A 22300-nucleotide genomic window follows, 5' to 3' on the forward strand; every position below is an offset into this window, starting at 1 on the left:
AACCTGAAATGAAATAATAGTGAAATAAAATACAAGTAAAAATAGAACAATTGAATAAATAAAAATAAAGAAATGAAAAAATAAAGAAATGAAAAAAGAAAGAAAATAAAAAGTGAAGAGATTCCAAGTCACGTTAGTTCACGACGTTTCGATTGTTAGTATCTACAATCGTCTTCGGGTGATGACTGGGCTGATTCCTCCGAGAGATGACTATTTATAGGTCGTTCGAGTACTTTCACTTATCCCCGCTTTCCATTTTCCGCTTCACTGGGTCCGCGGGAGATGACCGTTTTGGCAACAACGAATTGCCATTCTTAGACGTTTTGGTGAAGAGGACCGACACTAAGTGGGAAACATCTGTATACCAAAAACCCACTCATACGGGACAGTATCTGAACCACGAATCCAACCACCATCAATCGACTAAAAAAGGAATCATCAAGACTCTATTAGACCGTGCTTTTGGGCTCTGTAATACGAAGGAAGGTCTCGAGAAGGAACTAGACATCATCAAAAATGATCTTCAACGGAGTGGCTACTCCAAAGCGATGGTAGAAAAGACTTTGGCTAGAAGACAGCAGGAGCCTCGCAAGGAAGAGAAGCCGTCACAACCAGTGCTTGCACTTCCCTACATCAGAGGATTATCGGAGAGGATAAGAAGAATTGGTTCTAAGTACAACATCAGAACCTGCTTCAGATCCGGTAACACTATCCGTAGCAGCCTCACGAAAACCAGGCCACCAAACGCGGACTGCGATTCCAAGACTTGCATTTACCGGATACCCTGTGAGTGCGGAAAATCCTATATTGGTGAAACTAAGAGGCCATTGAATGTTCGCATTGCCGAGCACAAGAAACACACACAGCGAGGGGAAACCAGCAAATCAGGAATAGCAGACCATGTTTGGACCCATCAACACAACATCGAGTGGTCCCAAGCTGAGATCTTGCACAGAGAGGAACATTGGTTTAGGAGAAAATTCAAGGAAGCCGCAAACATGTCCAACAACGTATTCAGTCAAGCCAGCGTAGAAATACGCAACATATGGAAACCCATCATCAAGCGAAAAATGGCCAACTCCCGCCAAAACGGTCATCTCCCACGGAACCAGTGAAGCGGAAAATGGAAAGCGGGGATAAGTGAAAGTACTCGAACGACCTATAAATAGTCATCTCTCGGAGGAATCAGTCCAGTCATCACCCGAAGACGATTGTAGATACTAACAATCGAAACGTCGTGAACTAACGTGACTTGGAATCTCTTCACTTTTTATTTTCTTTTTTTTCATTTCTTTTTTTCTATTTATTCAATTGTTCTATTTTTACTTATATTTTATTTCACTATTATTTCATTTCAGGTTTATTTTGCTTAATATAATTATTATTTTCAGCTATCTCATTTTTAATTCTTCTTCTTTAGTTGTTCCAGGGATTTCAAATCATTTCATATAGTAGACAATGGAAGTCCGAACTAGTGAAATTCATCATGAAACATTGTCAATCACCTTTAAACGGACTGGTTTAAGTTTGACGATAGTCGTGTCACGAAGTGTTCTGGCGATGCATTGAATCTATTGGAGCCTCTGGAGACACCCTATATTTTGTTTTATAAGAGAGAGGACATTGGTAGATCAAGATCTTCAGATGATGTGGTGCTGCAGGTTTTTTCGGGTTTTCCTTGCAGCTGAAAAAGCAAATGCGCCACTGGAATCAATGAAATCGCCCTGGAGCGCCAATTAATTTTTATTGTTGTTTTTATTTTTATCGTTGTTTTAATAAATAGTACCTATCAGTAATCAGAAGAAATGAAACTCAGGTTAGTTGAAACTCTTATTTAATCCTACATCGAGTATTGTTGTTCGGTGTATTACAATTTTTTTCCGCAATATAACAAGCAGAAGTTACAACGTATACAAAATGCTTGCATGCGATTCTTATGCTGTATACCATATAGTGAACATGTCACACCATTTTTGTTAAAAATGAAGGAGCTGAATGTGAGGTACAGAGTCCAATATTTGATAAACATTTTTTGTTCAAGTTGCTTCAAACTGAAACACCTAGTTATTAATATAGTCCATTAAGCAGGAATTCTGACATACATATGGTCAATTTAAGAATTAACTCATTCAACATAAGGCACTGAACTTCCAAATTTCAGGGATGTTTTCCTCTCTTATCTGAATGAAATTTTACCCCTTTTAAATCATATCTAATATTCATCAATTTAAGAAAGAAATAAAATCACAGATGCTTACTGATCAGTGCTAATTTTAAATTCAATGTATAGTTGACCAAAATAATGTTAGGAATATTAAGAATTACTAGCAACAATATGATCTATAATTTTTCTTCTCTTCTCTATCATTGTTATGAAATTAAATAAGTATTTTTATAATTATTTTCTTACACTCACTGTATAATTTTTGGAAGGGGTGGAAGATGGCCTTTTTCTTTTGTGTATAAATGTATTTTTATGCATAATAAACGATATTATTATTATTATTTCATTTAGATCGGTAATTTTATGAACCAAAGTGGGAAAAATCTTCATTGAAAATTGAAGTACTAATGAGTCTTTAAAACTAAATAAAGCTTCTTCCTGAAAGCCTTTCATTTTCTGTACTGCTGATTTATATTCGATGAAGAATGTAGAACTCACATGCAACGGCCATACCACGTTGAAAAATGCCAGTTCTCGTCCGATCACTGAAGCCAAGCAACGTCGGGCGCGGTTAGTACTTGGATGGGTGACCACTTGGGAACACCGCGTGTCGTTGTTTTTTCATTTCTGAAAATATATTTTTGAATTAGAATTTTTGGAACAACAATATCAAACCACTTCCTTAGTCGATTTTGAAAACCGATGTAAAGGATAATTTTGATTCTGTTTTTCACTTAGCACATTAGCCAAAATTATTGTCACAACTATAAATTTCATGATACACTGAAATCTCACTTATGATCTTATATGAGATTTATATTCTTTGCCCTGGTGTTTAAACAGATTCGCCATTGTTTTGTCGAAAACTCTCGATGTGAAAAATGAGTTTGGCCCAACTTTGTACACATGTTGATAGATGGCGCAAGAATCGAAATCCATCACTCGTATTTTATTTAGATATTCACCTAATCTTTGGATCAAAGTGTGAACAATTTTTCACTTAATATATATTCATTAACAAATGTAAATAACATTGAAAATTGAAGTACTAATGAGTCCTTCAAACTAAAAAAAGCTTCTCCTAAAAGCCCTTCCTTTTCTGTAGTGCTGCTTTATATTCGTTGAAGAATGTGACTTTCACATGCAACGGCCATACCACGTTGAAAAATGCCAGTTCTCGTCCGATCACTGAAGCCAAGCAACGTCGGGCGCGGTTAGTACTTGGATGGGTGACCGCTTGGGAACACCGCGTGTCGTTGTTTTTTTTTTATTTCAAAGTGAATTTTCTTCAGATTTCCATCCTTATAACAACTGATCTTATTTTACTTTCAGAATCTAGTTCCTTTTTCAGCCAGTAGAGAAAAAAGGAGTTCACCTTGCATCTTTGTTTTCATTTGATTCGGCTTCCAAAGTACCTATATAATTTTGAACTAGAAGTTTTCAAACAGCAGTAAAATCGTAGTCATTAGCTTATATGAGATTTGTATTTGTTGCACTGGTATTCAAACAGATTCGCCATTGTTTTGACGAAAACTCCCGATGTGAAAAATGAGTTTGGCCCGACTTTGTATTGTACACATGTCGATAGATGGCGCACGAATCGAAATCTCGCACTCGTATTTCATTTAGATCTTTAATGTATGGACCAAAGTGTGAAAAATCTTTTATTTAATATCTATCAATTCTTTGCCAAATTCCAAACGTTGGAAATTGAAGTACTACTAATGAGGGTAAATATTCGTTTTGAGGACACCCGGCGATTTTGAAAAAAAATTCGAGTTTAGGTACTTACGTATTTTGATGAGTAGATCACGAATCCGAAAGAAAAAAGCGGCGCTCTTCCTTATTTACAAAGTTACAGCCCTTCAAAGTTCAGAAAAGGGCAACTTTTCAGCCTTCTTTCTCACAAGATAAACTATTTAAAAACACAAGCATTTATTCACTAGGTCACCTTTCCACCTTACTTCTCCTTCCTTGACACGTTTCACTTCAACAATCAACATTTTTCCATCAAAATGTTAAAAAATATACGGAGCTGATTTTTGGTTATTTATCTCTAATGGCATAGTTGGTACGACTGATGCAAGCATTCGTTTTTAAATTAAGTTTTTTATAAAATGTTTATTGTTGAATTGAAAAGTGTCAATTAAGGAGGAACAAGTGGTGAAGGTGGCCTAGTGAATAGGTAAATGCTTGTGTTTTTAAATAGTTTATCTTGTGAAAAAAAAGGCTGAAAAGTTGCCCTTTTCTGAACTTTGAAGGACTGTAACTTTGTAAATGAGGAAGAGCGCCGCTTTTTATCCTGGTTCGTAATCTACGCATCAAAAATCGCTGGGTGCCCTCAAAACGAATATTTATCCTAATGAGTCTTTCAAACTAAAAAAGCTTCTCCTAAAAACCCCTCTCTTTCTGAACCGTTCATTTATATTTGCTGAAGAATTTGTTATTCACATGCAACGGCCATACCACGTTGAAAAATGCCAGTTCTCGTCCGATCACTGAAGCCAAGCAACGTCGGGCGCGGTTAGTACTTGGATGGGTGACCGCTTGGGAACACCGCGTGTCGTTGTTTTTTTTTTATTTCTGAGTATATTTTTTGAATTAGAATTTTTGGAACAACAATATCAAACCATTTCCTTAGTCGATTTTGAAAACCGAGGTAAAGGATAATCTTGATTCTGTTTTTCACTTAGCACATTAGCCAAAATTATTGTCACAACTATAAATTTTATGATACACTGAAATCTTACTTATGAGTTTATATGAGATTTATATTCTTTGCCCTTATGTTTGAACAGATTCGCCATTGTTTTGTCGAAAACTCTCGTTGTGAAAATTGAGTTTGGCCCAACTTTGTACACATGTTGATAGATGGCGCAAGAATCGAAATCTATCACTCGCTTCAACAATTAACATTTTTCCAATAAAAATGTTAAAAAAAGAACGGAGCTGATTTTTGGTTATTTATCTCTGTATTTTACGTTTTTAAGGTTAATGGTATAGTTGGTACGACTGATGCAAGCATTCGTTTTTAAATTGTTTTTCATAAGAAAAATGTTGATTGTTGAATTGAAAAGTGTCAAATGAGGAGGAACAAGGGGAGAAGGCGGCCTAGTGAATAGGTAAATGCTTGTGCTTTTAAATAGTTTATCTTGTGAAAAAGAAGGCTGAAAAGTTTCTGAACTTTGAAGGGCCGTAACTTTTAGTCGGGGAGCTGGCTACATAAAACAGGATCGATAAGGTACACGACGTTTGAGCTTGGAAACGGGGGGCACGTAATTAGTATATCACCAAACGGCATTTCTGGCACTTTGTACAGGTCGGATATGAAAATGCCAGCCGGTTTTCCCGGGCGAAAAAATGGGCTGGAAAACCTCATATGGTACCTACACGAGTGAAAACTCTTGGATCGTGGGGTCCGAACTTCAAATAAGAACGCTGTAATAACGCCAGAAGTTTTGGAGGTCGGAAAAGCCTCGCCAGAAGTGACCGAAAGTGCCGGAAAATTCGTCCGAAAAACCCGATATGGTACACGAGTGAAACCTTATGGAACGTGAGGCCGGACTCTCAACTAGTAGCGGTGTAATAGCGCCAGAAGTTTTGCAGGTCGGGAAACCTCCGAAAAAAATAAGGAAAATCGACGTACTTGTGAAAATGAAAATTTTTGGGCTTTCGGCTTAAATGAACATTATTTTTGTTGGCTTCATTGAAACTATCTGTTTGCGCTACCCAAAATAAAAAAAAATCATTAGAAAACGATGAAAACTCGCTGAAATACAATCTTTTTTTTTCGCGCGCGTGATTTCTGCCGCTTACTCATTTTCGGCCGGTTCGCGCCGCCACCGCCAACTCCGCCGCCGCGAAAATGGGCTTCTAATTTTTTTTTTGTAAATTTATTTACAGCGCTAATTGTTAACCGATTTTCATGAACTTTTTTTTAAAATGTCTGGGAACAGTAGTACCTTTGCGAAAAGTAATTCAGTAATGTTTATCGGCTCATGGTGCCCCATGAAACTTAGAAGAACGTTGGGGTAAGATGATGCTCGCTTCTCAGAAATGCGTTCGCTCATTTAACGCGCCCATTTCATTTTTAATTCATTCCGACTTTTTTTGCATGCAATATAATAATAAAAGGATTCGATTTGAGCTGTATAAACAATATATATAATTAAAGAAGATTTATTAATATAGAAATTGTGAATAATAATAATAATAATAATAATATCAATAAATCGGCTTAATCCTGTGGAGCGCCCTGCGTGTTCTGATTGTCGTTTCCATTGGTGGTATGGTGCGAGTCTCCTCTCCAGCCGTGCCAACGGGTGGTAGAACTGCCACTTCCACCACTTCGTTAGCAGGCTGGGAAGGAGCTATATAGCCCTGCCGCCGAAGATAGGATACGTAATCCCTAAGGTTTTGGGCGGAAAAGGCGGCATGCTCCGGATGTGTTTCACACCACAGAGCATGCAATCTCGCCATGTACCCTCTTCGCGCGGGCTCACTACTCTCGTAGCAATGCATAAGGCTATCTCTTAGCTCATGCGTCCACTCAAAACGTCCGTTTTCATTGCCAGGGTTGTCATCAGTAGGCAAATCATCGTTTTGGGCCCCACCACCTTGCCTCTGACCCCTCCGAGCGGGTCGATTGTGGGGGCCCCTTCCTTGATTATTGGGAACCAAGTGTTGGGTCCACCGGGTGGTTAGCCCTGTGGACCCACGGCCGGCACCGGAGGGAGAATAGAGTTCTCCTTCCCGGGTGCGCCTGGGCTGCCGGTCCGGTTTTGCACCAGTTGCTCGGGTAAGTGGTGTCGCAACTCACCATAACCAAGGGTGTTAGTGGCCATCCCTGCTTATGGCACAATCCGTTGTGGGGAACGAGAAGTGCCGAATTTATTGGAACTATTCGTTCCCCACCCTCAGGCTCATACAAGCTAATAAGCCTGATGTAGTCCTTCTCGACCACCAGACCAAAACGATATTTGTCGTGGAGTTTTCAGCTCCTGGCGAGACGAATGTCGTCAGAAAAGAGGAGGAAAAACGGATAAAATATCGAGATTTTCTCTTCGAACTCCGCAGACTCTATCCAGATCACTCTGTCAAGATGGTCGTTCTGATTGTTGGAGTCCTTGGTGGAATGATGTCTTCTCTACTCTCGAATCTAAAAATCATACCGGCTTGCCGCACTAAGGCAGAAATCTTAGCCGCACAGATGCAGAAGGCTGTCATTCTTGGCTCACTGCGTTTGCTCAGGGCACATGATTCTCGGACCCAATGATCACTTACCCCACGGTGTGGGGAGTGGTCATTGGTTGATTATGCTGGCGCGCCCTCTCGAATGTGTCGGGGCTTCGGGGGATAGGGCCTGACCAGCGCACACTACGGTAAAAAAAAAAAAAAAAAAAAAAAAAAAAAAAAAAAAAAAAAAAAAAAAAAAAAATCGGCTTTATTGATAATACAAAAAAAAACAATACAAAGATATATTTGAAAATGAAAATAGTTTACAGGAGATTCTGGTACTCCTTGGCGAAGTCTAGCTCAAAGCTACTCTAACTCAACCAACAAGCACCACTCCATAATGCACGCAAACATACAAAAATAAAAGCAATTAACAGTGATGGTACCACGAAATGATAACCGTAAATAAAATAATAATTTGTGATTACCTTCTAAAGATAGTTGATAAATAATTTAATTGAATTGATCTGTTGTCTAAAAAGTAAAAGTTGACATTACTGACTATCATAGATATAATTTTTATATTTGTATTTGAATTTCCTGATATTGAATCTCTTCAATTGCTCAGGCAATGAATTATAGAGTTTTACAGCACCAAAAAGAAATGATCTCTGAAACTGTAGATTTAACACTCATAATTAGATATAATTTTTCATTCAATTATCGTAATCATCCCCCTCGTCTTCCAAATCATCATCGCTTTCGTCAGTATCGCTCTCTTCGCGTAATTGATTATTTTCGCTAATCATCTCCTCATCTTCACATACAGGTGGCTCATCTAGAAAACACCAATAAATAAATTGATAAATCTGTCGTTAATCGATAAATCAAAATACAAAATGAAATCGTGTACCCTCATTTTCTGCGACTTCATTTAGGATAACATCCTTAATAGTCGCTGGCCACTGGTCACCATCAAACCAATGGAACTCGTAGGTAGAATTCTCCTTTTTCCAGCCACATTCTTGAGGTGTCAGTTCTGTCGGAATTACCTGTTCCGCGTTTCCCCATACCGAAGCTATATAATGAGTTCGCAAGAAATGTTGATACAGTTCTCTTTGGCAAAGTGGCATCATTGTGGAATCAATGCTTTTGGAACTTAATTTTTCAAAACATTCGTCGGTATTTTTAAAATCAAATTTGGCCATAAATAATGCATTTCGAGCTGCATTAACTGTAACTATGCTTTTAGCTTGGGAGTACATGCGACATACAAAATTTCCGATTACAGAAAAAACACTGTCAATATCCATATTCTTGTCAGTCATATTAACAAATGCGACCTGAAATGCGCTCGATTTACACAATAGATTATACGGTCTTTTCTTGGCCTTCCTAAAGAAAGACGGGTTATAATCGCACTCCGTAAAAGCGTGAAAAGCCGGAAGTGCCTTGCATAATTGAATTCCTAATTCATCATGTACGCTAGTCACGTCAATGAGTCTCATATTGTCGGAAACACCAAATAATAAAGAAATTTTGATTTCTTGTTTTAATTTATAAATATATCAGTATCGTCACATTTGATTATAGCCTTATTTTTATTTGATGCATCGGATTCATCGACAGGAAGAAGATTGCATACCGTGTATGCGAGTTTTCATCGTTTTCTGATGATTTTTTTTTAATTTTGGGTAGCGCAAACAGATAGTTTCAATGAAGCCAACAAAAATAATGTTCATTTGAGCCGAAAGCGAAAAATTTTCATTTTCACAATTACGTCGATTTTCCTTATTTTTTTCGGAGGTTTTCCGACCTGCTAAACTTCTGGCGTTATTGCACCACTCTTAGTTAAGACCCCAAAAGTCAAGTAAAAAAGTTTGACGCGTGTATCACATGAGGTTTTTCGAATGAATTTTCCGGCACTTTCGGTCGCTTCTGGCGAGGGTTTCCCGACCTGCAAAACTTCTGGCGCTAGTACACCGCTACTAGTTGAGAGTCCGGCCTCACGTTCCATAAGGTTTCACTCGTGTACCATATCGGGTTTTTCGGACGAATTTTCCGGCACTTTCGGTCACTTCTGGCGAGGCTTTTCCGACCTCCAAAACTTCTGGCGTTATTACAGCGTTCTTATTTGAAGTTCGGACCCCACGATCCAAGAGTTTTCACTCGTGTACCATATGAGGTTTTCCAGCCCATTTTTTCGCCCGGGAAAACCGGCTGGCATTTTCATATCCGACCTGTACAAAGTGCCAGAAATGCCGTTTGGTGATATACTAATTACGGGCCCCCCGTTTCCAAACTCAAACGTCGTGTACCTTATCGATCCTGTTTTATGTAGCCAGCTCTGGGACTATTTCGGATTCGTAATCTACGCATCAAAATACGTAAGTACACTCAAAATTTTTTTTCAAAATCGCTGGGTGCCCTCAAAATGTTTATTTATCCTAATGAGTCTTTCAAACTAAAAAGGCTTCTCCTAAAAACCCCTCTCTTTCTGAACCGTTTGTTTATATTCGGTGAAGAGTATAAAATTCACATGCAACGGCCATACCACGTTGAAAAATGCCAGTTCTCGTCCGATCACTGAAGCCAAGCAACGTCGGGCGCGGTTAGTACTTGGATGGGTGACCGCTTGGGAACACCGCGTGTCGTTGTTTTTTTTTTATTTCTGAATATATTTTTTGACTTTGAATTTTTGGAACGGCAACAGCAAACCACTTCCTTAGTCGATTTTGAAAACTGATGTAAAGGATAATTTTGATTCTGTTTTTCACCTAGCACATTAGCCAAAATTATCGTCACAACTATAAATTTTATGATACACTGAAATCTTACTATGATCTTATATGAGATTTATATTCTTTGCCCTGGTGTTTAAACAGATTCGCCATAGTTTTGTCGAAAACTCTCGATGTGAAAAATGAGTTTGGCCCAACTTTGTACACATGTTGATAGATGGCGCAAGAATCGAAATCTATCACTCGTATTTCATTTGGATATTTACCTTATCTTTGGAACATAGTGTGAACAATTTTTCACCTAATATCAGTTCATTGCCAAATGTAAATAACATTGGAAATTGAAGTACTAATACGTCTTTCAAACTAAAAAAGCTTCTCCTAAAAGCCCCTCCTTTTCTGTAGTGCTGTTTTATATGCGTTGAAGAATGTAATTTTCACATGCAACGGCCATACCACGTTGAAAAATGCCAGTTCTCGTCCGATCACTGAAGCCAAGCAACGTCGGGCGCGGTTAGTACTTGGATGGGTGACCGCTTGGGAACACCGCGTGTCGTTGTTTCTTTTTTATTATCTCAAAGTATCTCCCTTTCCACCCAGTACAGGAAAAATAAGTTCATGAAAATTAAGTAAGGTAGGAGGGGTACTCAATTTCTATAGACTCACTTTTACTTGGTCCATCTAGTGTTAGGTCAGTTGAACTACCGAATGCCTGGTCATAATCCTCATCGTTCGGAATTCCACAACAAATAATTGATTTATCGTTGATGAATCTAATGTTTTTCAGCTGTTTAACACAACCACTATGAGATAGTATATTACACTTTATACACTTATAACCACTTTATGCTACTTTTTGACACCTTTTACATGGATATCGGGGAGTAGTATCTTTACTTTGTTTACGATTCTGCGCCATTTTGAACATGATTTGTTGTTGAATATTCCTAAACACATTCAAATATTCTGTACTAATCTAGAACTGTCTAGAGGGTGAACCTTCCAACTTATAGAGATGAAGGAACTGGAACGTTCTGGAATGGTTTTGAATACTCTCGAGTCCACTGCACTGTTCTAGAACTTTTAAGAGGTTGAAACTCCCATCATATCTTCAAAAGCACGTCGTTTGGGCAAAAACTTTTGTACCACGAGGGCTGCAAATAGTCCTTGAAAGTATCTCCCCTGACAATAAAATTGACCTGTTTTTTCGATTCACCACATTTTTTACTGACAAATTGACACCATGTTTAATAGAATTAACTTTCAGTATGTCTTCCACTACGAAAAAGCTACATGTGATATATTTTTGAAAATAACGTTCGTGAAAATCAAATCGTTAGTTCGGTGTATTACAATTTTTTGCCGCAAAATAACAAGCAGAAGTTACAACGTATAAAAAATGCTTGCATGGAATTCGTATGCTGTATACTATATGGTGAACATGTCACCATGTAAGGTACAGAGTCCAATATTTGATTAAAATTTTTTTGTTTAAGTTGCTTGAAACTAAAACACAAACTACACAACATTAGATGTAGTTTGTGGAATTACTATTATGGATCTTCATCAAGTAACGACCGAATCAATCAGAAAAATTAAATTTTCATTGTCTATTTCACATCATTTTGAACAGTTGAATCAACATTTTCATTTTTTCAGATATTCTACAGAAACTCGAATCAAAAGATGTCCGAATTGTGTGAAAAGTTTTTTGCAAAAAGACAGTGAACCTGAGACTTTCACCATTGATTCCGATGAAGTTCTGGAATTGATAGAAAGTAGTGAGGATTCTATTCCCACTACTTCTACAGAAGGATCCCCTTCCCAGAATGAGAAAGAAAATGATTTCATTCACATCAACGATACCTCATCAATAATATCAGATCAGTTTGTTCCCTGTATGCAAGATGAGCCCAGAGATAAGTAAGTCATTGTTGACTATTGAAATTCTATCGTCAAATTAGTCTTACACTAACACTACACTACACTACACTACACTACACTACACTACACTACACTACACTACACTACACTACACTACACTACACTACACTACACTACACTACACTACATACTTTTTATCGGCTGATAGTTTAGTTGGATGCTTATTAGTATAGAACAGGGGTCTCCAAACTTTGAAGCCTTCGGGTCATAATGATTTTTTCAGTTTGTTTCAAGGGCCAATTTCTGCCCTTGACTTTATTTCTAGACTAGGATAGTCGCAAAGTGCGTGACATCTAGTGGCGAGTAGTGTTACTATGTAATATCTTTTTCAGCTACCCGCTAGGTGGCATTAGGCGTAATTAAAGATTTGAAATTACCGCGTTGGTTCGAGAAAGTTCTGGTTCTAGCTAGTGTATTCCGATCACCTCGAGATGGCGTAATAATTGCATATAAAAAGGCTAGCGGCGCAACTGCGAGTTAGTCTGCGCAGGAAAGGCGAAGGAAGCGAAACTGTCTATTGTGAAATAAAGTAACACCAGTCAATAAAAGTATTTTGATTTGACTTATTGTTTTTATGTGTGATTTTTTAGTATGGAAAAGAAGCGGAAAATCGACAGTGAATGCAGAACGTTCCAAGAAAAATGGAACTTTCAGTATTTTGTGATTGAGTCCAGTAATAAGGCGTTATGTTAAATGAAACCATAGCATAGCATGAAACCATAGCTGTTCTCAAAGACTATAACAATAAACGACACTATGAATCGAAACATCTTCAAAGTTACTCCAAGTATACAGAAAGTTTGCGGAAGGAAAAATTTGAAGCTTTGAAACGCGGACTCAAATCGCAGCAATCTTTGTTTACCAAAGCGAATACTGAACAAGAGTCTGCAACTCGCGCCAGCTTTCGTGTGGCTCTTGAAATCGGAAAACGTGGCAAACCATTCACCGATGGAGAAATGATAAAAGAATGCTTGATTGCAGTAGCCGAAAAAATATGCCCCGAAAAGGTAAATTTATTCAAAAGTGTCAGTTTGTCAGCAAACACCGTGGCTCGGAGGGTGCAAGATATCGCAGAAAATATATCATCTTAACTGTCTGACAAAGATGGGCATCATGAGTGGTTTTCTCTAGCATTGGATGAGTCAACGAATCTGTCAGATACTGCTCAGGTGTTGATTTTTATTCGCGGAGTAGATAAAAGCTATGAAGTATATGAAGAACTTCTTGATATTGATAGTATTCACGGCACGACAACTGGGACAGATATTTTTAAGGGAGTTGAAAATGCCATTGATAAAAGGAACCTTCGATGAAAAATTTGAAATCCATAACAACTGATGGAGGCAAAAATATGTATGGTAAAAATAAAGGAGTGGTTGCACTTGTGTCAAAGGCTGTAGAAAATGATGGTGGTTCAAAACCATTAGTCTCACATTGTATAATTCATCAACAGTCCTTGTGCGGAAAATGTTTGGATATGTCTGAAGTTCTAAAACCAGCCATATCAGTTGTTAACTTCATCAGATCCACTGGGCTGAATCACCGACAATTCCGCGAGTTTATTCAACAGATTGGAGAAAATGATTTACCATATCATACTGCCGTACGCTGGCTCAGTTGCGGAAAAGTCCTTAAGCGCTTTTTTGAATTTCGAGCAGAAATCGATCTCCAGAAACGAATTTTAGCCCTATATATATATATATATATATATATATATATATATATATAGGCTCTGTTCGTACTCACGACGTGCAACTTTCAACTGATGAAAAAACTTTGAATTAATTTCACTTTTCAACAATTTCGCAGAGTGGGAGGTATTCAATGACAGTGTCGTGCACAATGATGCAATAGGCTCGTGTATTTTGGAGAAATCCTTCAGATGTTTCGATTTCAAGCTTCACATCAACACTGGAACTTTTGATGCTCTCGTCCCTTCTGGAACAATCTATGACAAAGAGAGATTTTTGTGTGGAGTCGGCGGTATTGATAAGAGGATTATGTTGATTAGTCATTTTGTAGCTAAGGCCGAATTGAGCGTAGTTGAAATAAGCTTGCAAAAAATTCATTTTCGCAAAATTCAGATGCATATTTTGTTTTTGGTAATTTTCACCGTTTAGAGTTAACGTTATATTGGTGATATTTAAATGGTCGAATATTGTTGGATCATTGTTGGCTTTGGTGTAATCACGATCTTTTTGGAAACATACAATCACATAGCAAGGGCTTTCGAGAAACGAGGAAGTCTTGACGGCCCATATTTCATTTTTGGCACCTGGTGTGCTATATATATATATATATATATATATATATATATATATATATATATATATATATATATATATATATATATATATATATATATATGCTCTGTTCGTACTCACGACGTGCAACTTTCAACTGATGAAAAAACTTTGAATTAATTTCACTTTTCAACAATTTCGCTGAGTGGGAGGTGTTCAATGACAGTGTCGTGCACAATGATGCAATAGGCAAAGAGAGAGAGAGATGCAAAGAGAGATTTTTGTGTGGAGTCGGCGGTATTGATAAGAGAATTATGTTGATTAGTCATTTTGTAGCTAAGGCCGAATTGAGCGTAGTTGAAATAAGCTTGCAAAAAAATCATTTTCGCAAAATTCAGATGCATATTTTCTTTTTGGTAATTCTCACCGTTTAGAGTCAACGTTATATTGGTGATATTTAAATGGTCGAATATTGTTGGATCATTGTTGGCTTTGGTGTAATCACGATCTTTTTGGAAACATACAATCACATAGCGAGGGCTTTCGAGAAACGAGGAAGTCTTGACGGCCCATATTTCATTTTTGGCACCTGGTGTGCGAGCAGGTAGTATATGGAGTCTCCATTTTCTGAACGGTATGAGAATAGGAGTGTCAGCTTGGATAGCTTTCAAAAGTTTAACTTTGAGTTCAATATTTTCAATGTTCAGCTTAACTTTCGTCTTCGGCGTATCAGAAGTCTCATCTATTTTGAAACAGTTGCTATCATCTCCAGCTCGTACTAATCGGATGGTGTGTTTACCGTAACAACACACTGATAATCATTGAAAATATTCAGGAAATGTTTAATGGGTACGAGTATGTTGAACGTTAAAGATGCAGTTTGAACGATGCCGAGGCTTTTGGGATGTCTATCCTGAGATAGCCAAGTGCTTGATATCTTCTTCGGTGTAGGTGAGGAAGCCATTAGTGTGAAGTTACCCACAACTTTTCATCTACAGTTTATGACGAAGGACAATCGAACAGGGTTTAGAATGAGATTTGCGAACAGTGTTGCCAGATTGCAAATATTAATAATTTTACCTGTATTTTGATGTTATCATTTTAAAAACATGATATATTATTGAAACATGTCGAATAAATGAGTCGGCATTCTACATGAACTCATTATATCAGCCAACTGTCCGTATACAAGCAGTCATACCGAAAAAAATGTAAAATAAGAGTAAACTATTATTCAGGAAAAATTCATTTGTACCGAAACATGTAGCGAATGAGAACTGGAAAAATAGTTTCTCGGTAAAAATTTTATGACTTGTAAAAAGTATGTCATTTGAAATATCCTGCGTTAAACAATACCGAATGCCCAGGAAAGACTCATCCACGAAATATCAAATTTCTCACTGATCAAAAATAGTTTGTTGACGAAAATTTCAGAATTAATTCAACGAAAGTATATCTATCGACGTGCTAAAACAGATTTGCGTACCATTCGTTTCTTGGGTGCGAAAAAAAATAGTTCCATATATTCGGAACTGAATTATTCAAAAAATGTCAAATTTGTCACTTATCAAAAATAGTTTGTCGATGAGAATTCCAGAATGTATTCTTCTGAAGTATATCTATCGACTTGCTGAAACAGTTTTGCGTACCATACGTTCCTTGGGTGCGAAAAAAAAATAGTTCCAATATATTCGGAACTGAATTACTCAAAAAAAATCAAATTTCTCACTTATCAAAAATAGTTTGTCATTTTTGCGTTCCTTGGGTTCGAAAAAAAAAGTTCCGTATATTCGGAACTGAATTACTCATGAAAGTCAAATTTCTCACTTATCAAAAATAGTTTGTCGATGAAAATTCCAGAATATATTCTTCTTGAGTATATCTATCGACGTGCTGAAACGGATTTGTGCACCATACGTTCCTTGGGTGTGAAAAAAAATAGTTCCATATATTCGGAACTGAATAACTCAAAGAAAGTAAAATTTCTCACGTATCAAAAATAGTTTGTCGATGAAAATTTCAGAATATATTCTTCTGAAGTATATCTATCGACGTGCTGAAAATAATTTGCGTACCATACGTTCTTTGGGTGCGACAAACTATTTTTGATAAGTGAGAAATTTTACTTTTTTTGAGTTATTCAGTTCCGAATATATGGAACTATTTTTTTCGCACCGAAGGAACGTATGGTACGCAAATCTGTTTGGGCACGTCGATAGATATACTTTAGAAGGATATATTCTGGAATTTTCATCGACAAACTATTTTTGATAAGTGAGAAATTTGACTTTTACGAGTAATTAATACAGTTCCAAATATACGGAACTTTATTTTTCGCACTGAAAGAACGTATGGTACGCAAATCTGTTTTGGCACGTCGATAAATATACTTCCAAAGAATATATTCTGAAATTTTATTAGACAAACTATTTTTGATAAGTGAGAAATTTGATTTTTTTTGAGTAATTCAGTTCCGAATATATGGAACTATTTTTTTTCACACCCAAGGAACGTATGGTGCACAAATCTGTTTCAGCACGTCGATAGATATACTCAAGAAGAATATATTCTGGAATTTTCATCGACAAACTATTTTTGATAAGTGAGAAATTTGACTTTCATGAGTAATTCAGTTCCGAATATACGGAACTTTTTTTTCGAACCCAAGGAACGCAAAAATGGTACGCAAATCTGTTTCAGCACGTCGATAGATATACTTTAGAAGAATATATTCTGAAATTTTCATCGACAAACTATTTTTGATAAGCGGGAAATTTTACTTTTTTTGAGTTATTCAGTTCCGAATATATGGAACTATTTTTTTTCGCACCCAAGAAACGAATGGTACGCAAATCTATTTTAGCACGTCGATAGATATACTTTCGTTGAATTAATTCTGAAATTTTCATCGACAAACTATTTTTGATAAGTGAGAAATTTGACTTTCATAAGTAATTCAGTTCCGAATATACACACTTTTTTTTTTGCACCGAAGGAACGTATGGTACGCAAATATGTTTCAGCACGTCGATAGATATACTTTAGAAGAATATATTCTGAAATTTTCATCGACAAACTATTTTTGATAAGTGAGAAATTTGACTTTTTTTGAATAATTCAGTTCCGAATATATGGAACTATTTTTTTTCGCACCCAAGAAACGAATGGTACGCAAATCTGTTTCAGCACGTCGATAGATATACTTTCGGTGAATTAATTCTGAAATTTTCGTCAACAAACTATTTTTGATCAGTGAGAAATTTGATATTTCCTGGATGAGTCTTTCCTGGGCATTCGGTATTGTTTAACGCAGGATATTTCAAATGACATACTTTTTACAAGTCATAAAATTTTTACCGAGAAACTATTTTTCCAGTTCTCATTCGCTACATGTTTCGGTACAAATGAATTTTTCCTGAATAATATTTTACTCTTATTTTACATTTTTTTCGGTATGACTGCTTGTATACGGACAGTTGGCTGATATAATGAGTTTATGTAGGATGCTGACTCGTTTATTCGACATGTTTCAATAATATTTCGTGTTTTTAAAATGATAACATCAAAATACAGGTAAAATTATTAATATTTGCGATCTGGCAACACTGTTCGCAAATCTCATTCTAAACCCTGTTCAATTGTCCTTCGTCATAAACTGTGGATGAAAAGTTGTGGGTAACTTCACACTAATGAGGAAGCCTCTGACAGTACTAACAATTCCAACTTCACGAACCGCTTCCAATTCTTCACCATTCTGCTCATAGGTAGCAGACTGAAACATGAAACCACCAGCATTGTTCACAAAGGTCACCCGACCATCTCCTTTGGTCGTCTCAACTCTTCCGCTGATGAATAGCAGGCTATCGTACACAGCATCATAGGCATCGGATTGATTATTGTTGATTTCAATGACATCATTGTTACGAAAAGATTTGACATACGGGTAGTAGGTCCGCCATTCTACCTTTTGTATGGATTCATCGTTTTGTGGTTTTCGGAAAATGTTGAACACTGTTTTGAACATTGTATGTTTCTTAGAAAAATAAATCGTTACTGAATTCAGATCATTTGTTTACAGAAGTGTATCGATGAAGTCGTATGCTGGAATCTTGAAAACGACCCATCCATTATCTGGCACAAGATCAAACGCCGTATCTTTTACAGAAACCCCATTCTTTGTAAGAATACCGAACAAGATAATTCACACACTAGTATTTATATACTTTTTATACACAGGCAGAAAAAATGGAATCGAAGAGAGTATCTTTCAATTGGCTTAGCACTATGGACAACGGTCCATGTAAGCATACCCAGACTTCGCCAGTTCCAGAAAAAAGCATAAGCGATAGTTGTATTATGGATAATATACCTAACAAAAATAATGATATCAATCTACTGAGCGTGCTGAGCGCTAGTAGGATTGCAGAGAAGCTGTCGGATAAACAAGAAACAATTTACATGACACGTATGGCTTCATCATTACATATTTTTTGCATATTTATGCCCTTTATGGTTGAGATTTTATATTTTTTATACAGCGTGACTCACGGTCGATGGTAGGTTAGACGTTTCTGGAAAACGCAAAGCATGATTTTTCTAAAAATTTCACCTCCCACATTTCCTTACCTGTTCTATCGATCTAAAATATTTTCAGCATTGCGGCGTTGCCACTTCCATCAAAAAGTCCTAGCAACTTTATTTTTTTTGATGGAACACCCCGTATATTGATATATTTTTGGAATCGCTCTAGTATTTTAATACTTTTTTGTCAATAATGTCCTATACCTATCTCTATCCGTTTTCGAGATAAAAAATAAATTTGTGCTAAATATGGTCCAAAACATAGCCTTAATTGAAATTAAGTACATCAGTACTCTCAATTCATCAAAAGTTGACATTTTGATGATAGTTTGGACAAACTCGAAATATTCAAATAACACCAAGAAATCGACTCCATATCATACAGGGCGTGCTTAAATTACTATAATCTCCATTGTGCATAAAAGTAGTCAAAAGTTCATTTTTTCAAACGAAACCCCCTGTATATTACTCTGTAAATTGAAAGACGGTGAGAAATGCTTCAAGATGATATATGATATCCCTATACCTAAATCGTCAAGTTTTCTCAATAAAGTCGCTTCTTCTATAGTCTATTTCAAAAGAGTGTAGAGTAATAAAATCTCATTAAGTATTCAAAAGCGCTACAGGGTGATCCGTCAATAAATTCTGTCACTTCCCTAGTCCGCATTGCAAAATTATGTCGTTTCATAAAGAGCAGGTAGGTATCACCCTGTTTTAAGGGATTTGTCCATTGTTATCGACGGATAAATACTGAGCCAGAGGCGCGCTAGTGGGATAATTGCCAAAAGAATATGCATTCATAAAAATTATATTAAAGGAAATAAAAATTTAATACAGCAGAACAGTGTTATTAAAAAAATATAAAATGTAACAATAAAATATATACGAACCGAAATCGGGAAATACTCACAAACACACACGAACGAACTTTACGTATTGAAACACTTGTGGGGACTTTAAATCAATTTATTCACAAAAACGACAAGAACTTTACTGGATACGTTATTACAATTTGACACTTGAACAATACTAAAACTGTGAACTTCCCTTAACGTTTAACAACACTCTATTTATACCCTAATTGAATGTTCTAGAGATTACTAGGTACAATTTTCGAGAACCTTCCGAGAAAATAATTATTCAGACTACCCTTAATTCTAAACCCTAACCTAAGCAAAAGTGTCACTGTCACTGATACACTGGTCTCTGTCCAGATTGCTTATCCCGCTACAGTATATTTACAATTCAATTAAATTATTCTACATCAGTATAGTCTTCATCCGAAGAACTGTCATCATCCCCTGGTGTTATAATTATAGGGTCAACCACCTGATCGACCAAGTTGTCCAGTTCCCACATTTTATCTTCCTCTTTTAAAACATGCTGGATTGCTTTTTGCCAGTTTTCTGATGTGATTTCCATAATGGCTTGATCAAACAATACCTTGACATCTTTCATTTTAAATGTGGTATTGTGCCTTGCAACATATCCTTTAACTTGTGCCCATATAAGTTCTATAGGATTTAATTCGCAATGATATGGCGGTAGGCGCAGCACAGTTACTTTATACTTTTCTGCTACATCTTCTACGGCATATTTCATGAAGCGAGATTTATGTTGTTTTACTATGGCTAGTAGTTCCTTCTTTACTGAATTCGTCTCAAACTGAATACCTTTATTTGACAGCCAGTTAATAATTTCTTGCTTTCTCCAAGCTGAAGTTGGTACCTTCTCTAAGCGCCTTGAATGGTAGCTTGCATTATCCATAACCACGACCGAATCAGCTGAAAGAAATTTTAACATTTCCCCGAAGTAGTCTTCGAAGACATCCGAATTCATGTCCTCATGATAATCTCCCGTCCGGCACGACTCAAAGCTTAACAAACCTTCTTTTAAAAATCCGTCTTCGCTTCCAATGTGAGCAATTATAAGCCTCTTCCCTTTTCCCGAAGGCACTTTAATACCCGTCGAAAGGCCTTCTATGAAAGCTTGGCGAGAACTTGTTATATTTTTATCTTGCCACATTTTTTTGACTATATAACCTTCGTTTATCCACGTCTCATCAAGATAAAAAATTTTCTTTTGCTCTCTGCGGTACTGCTTTATAGTTGTCAAATATTTTCGTCTCCAGCAAACAATTTCATCACTTTCCAGTAATAGTGCCTTTCGATTGTGCTTTTCCCAGGCAAAATTCATACTTTTTGAAGTTTTCCATAAAAGTTTTCTGGATATCAAAGGAATATCGTTATCTTGGCTTATCTCGATAAATATTTTTTCAAGAGTGGGTATTTCCTTTTTAAAATAAAACGAATGAACTTTTCTTCGAATGTCACATTTGGTGTCTTCATCTAAGATTTTTATTGGTCTTCCTGATTTTCTCTTGCATGGACTTACCTGGCCTGATATCTTTCTTTCTCGCAATAATTTAAAAATCGTGGACTGTCCAATTCCAGTCATTCGGGCACATCGCTCAACACTTTCTTGCACAGACAAACTAGGGTGATCGTGTTTTATGCAATCATATACATTTAAAATTATAACTTTTTCGCAAACAGATAGCGGAGAATTTTTTACACTTCTTTTCTTTGGAGTAAATGTCCCCATTTTATAACTTTTTCACTATTTCTATATCACAATATCACTGTACGTTTAATTGGTGTAGTAACAATTACTATTATAACTCGAATGTTTAAGACACCATTACAATATATTTAAACCCTTTTTCTTAATTACCTGGGTTTAATAGGTATTGCATGATTGGTGGGCAGGGTCAAAAAGGGATTATTATAATGACATGGCACCTCGGAACTAAGTGTTAACCCTTTTTTGAGAAATCATGCTCAAGTATATGAACCCAAATTGCATATTAAATAAGTTTACAAGAACCACTAAAATTAATCTTAATCTTTTTTTAAGAAATTTTACTTACCTAAATACATGTAGGTACTTAGTTTTAGACCAAATTACTTCCCAAAAATGGCCTTTTATTATTATCTATGTCTGTAATTTTTAATTTACTTTAATTATTAAGTTTAATAATCCTAAGATTTGCCTACGCCCATGGACGACAACGAAATTCAGGCAAATTTTATGACACTTCATGATTTATTACTCTACACTCTTTTGAAATAGACTATAGAAACATAATTTTTTTTTAGAATTTGGATTTAGGTAGCAGTGGAATTATCAAGCTTATAGCAGTTCGGTTACTTTTATAAGTAATTTACAAAGAGTTATCGACGGTGTTTCGAATCATCTTCCAAAATGAATGCAAATATCGATTATTCAATCGAAGTTCTTATGAAATTATTTATTATACACATGAGCAAAGTGATCAAATCATTGTCAGAACGTGTAAAAAATTCAACCAGATGTATCCTGAATTACCACCAATGAACGAGAGGAAGTTTGTAAGGTTACAAAATAATTTCCTTAACTATGGCTCAAAAGGG

The 22300-nt window shown here is 36.4% G+C and overlaps 1 protein-coding gene and 5 non-coding genes across 9 annotated transcripts in view; all 6 read left to right on the plus strand.

The window, feature by feature from the left end:
• Positions 1–22300, plus strand: part of LOC141482807 (uncharacterized) — a 117571-nt gene that overhangs the window by 66161 nt on the left and 29110 nt on the right. For all 4 annotated transcript variants that reach the window (XM_074176653.1, XM_074176652.1, XM_074176651.1 and 1 more), the window contains 3 exons: positions 11740–12003; positions 18346–18445; positions 18504–18732. In XM_074176653.1, coding sequence (XP_074032754.1) covers positions 11740–12003; positions 18346–18445; positions 18504–18732 — 593 coding nt within the window. The remainder of the gene's footprint in view (positions 1–11739; positions 12004–18345; positions 18446–18503; positions 18733–22300) is intronic.
• Positions 2664–2783, plus strand: LOC141482835 (5S ribosomal RNA). The gene has a single exon (XR_012465753.1). It is a non-coding gene; the product is annotated as a 5S ribosomal RNA (ribosomal RNA).
• Positions 3307–3426, plus strand: LOC111516708 (5S ribosomal RNA). The gene has a single exon (XR_002723714.1). It is a non-coding gene; the product is annotated as a 5S ribosomal RNA (ribosomal RNA).
• Positions 4617–4736, plus strand: LOC111516982 (5S ribosomal RNA). The gene has a single exon (XR_002723762.1). It is a non-coding gene; the product is annotated as a 5S ribosomal RNA (ribosomal RNA).
• On the plus strand, positions 9880–9999 carry LOC141482831 (5S ribosomal RNA). Its single transcript, XR_012465749.1, has one exon. It is a non-coding gene; the product is annotated as a 5S ribosomal RNA (ribosomal RNA).
• On the plus strand, positions 10523–10642 carry LOC111516705 (5S ribosomal RNA). The gene has a single exon (XR_002723712.2). It is a non-coding gene; the product is annotated as a 5S ribosomal RNA (ribosomal RNA).

The sequence above is a fragment of the Leptinotarsa decemlineata genome, unplaced genomic scaffold (genome assembly GCF_025532065.1).
Source record: "Leptinotarsa decemlineata unplaced genomic scaffold, Ldec_3_MD MMD2_tig00001973_RagTag_RagTag, whole genome shotgun sequence".
NCBI classification, from domain to species: domain Eukaryota; kingdom Metazoa; phylum Arthropoda; class Insecta; order Coleoptera; family Chrysomelidae; genus Leptinotarsa; species Leptinotarsa decemlineata.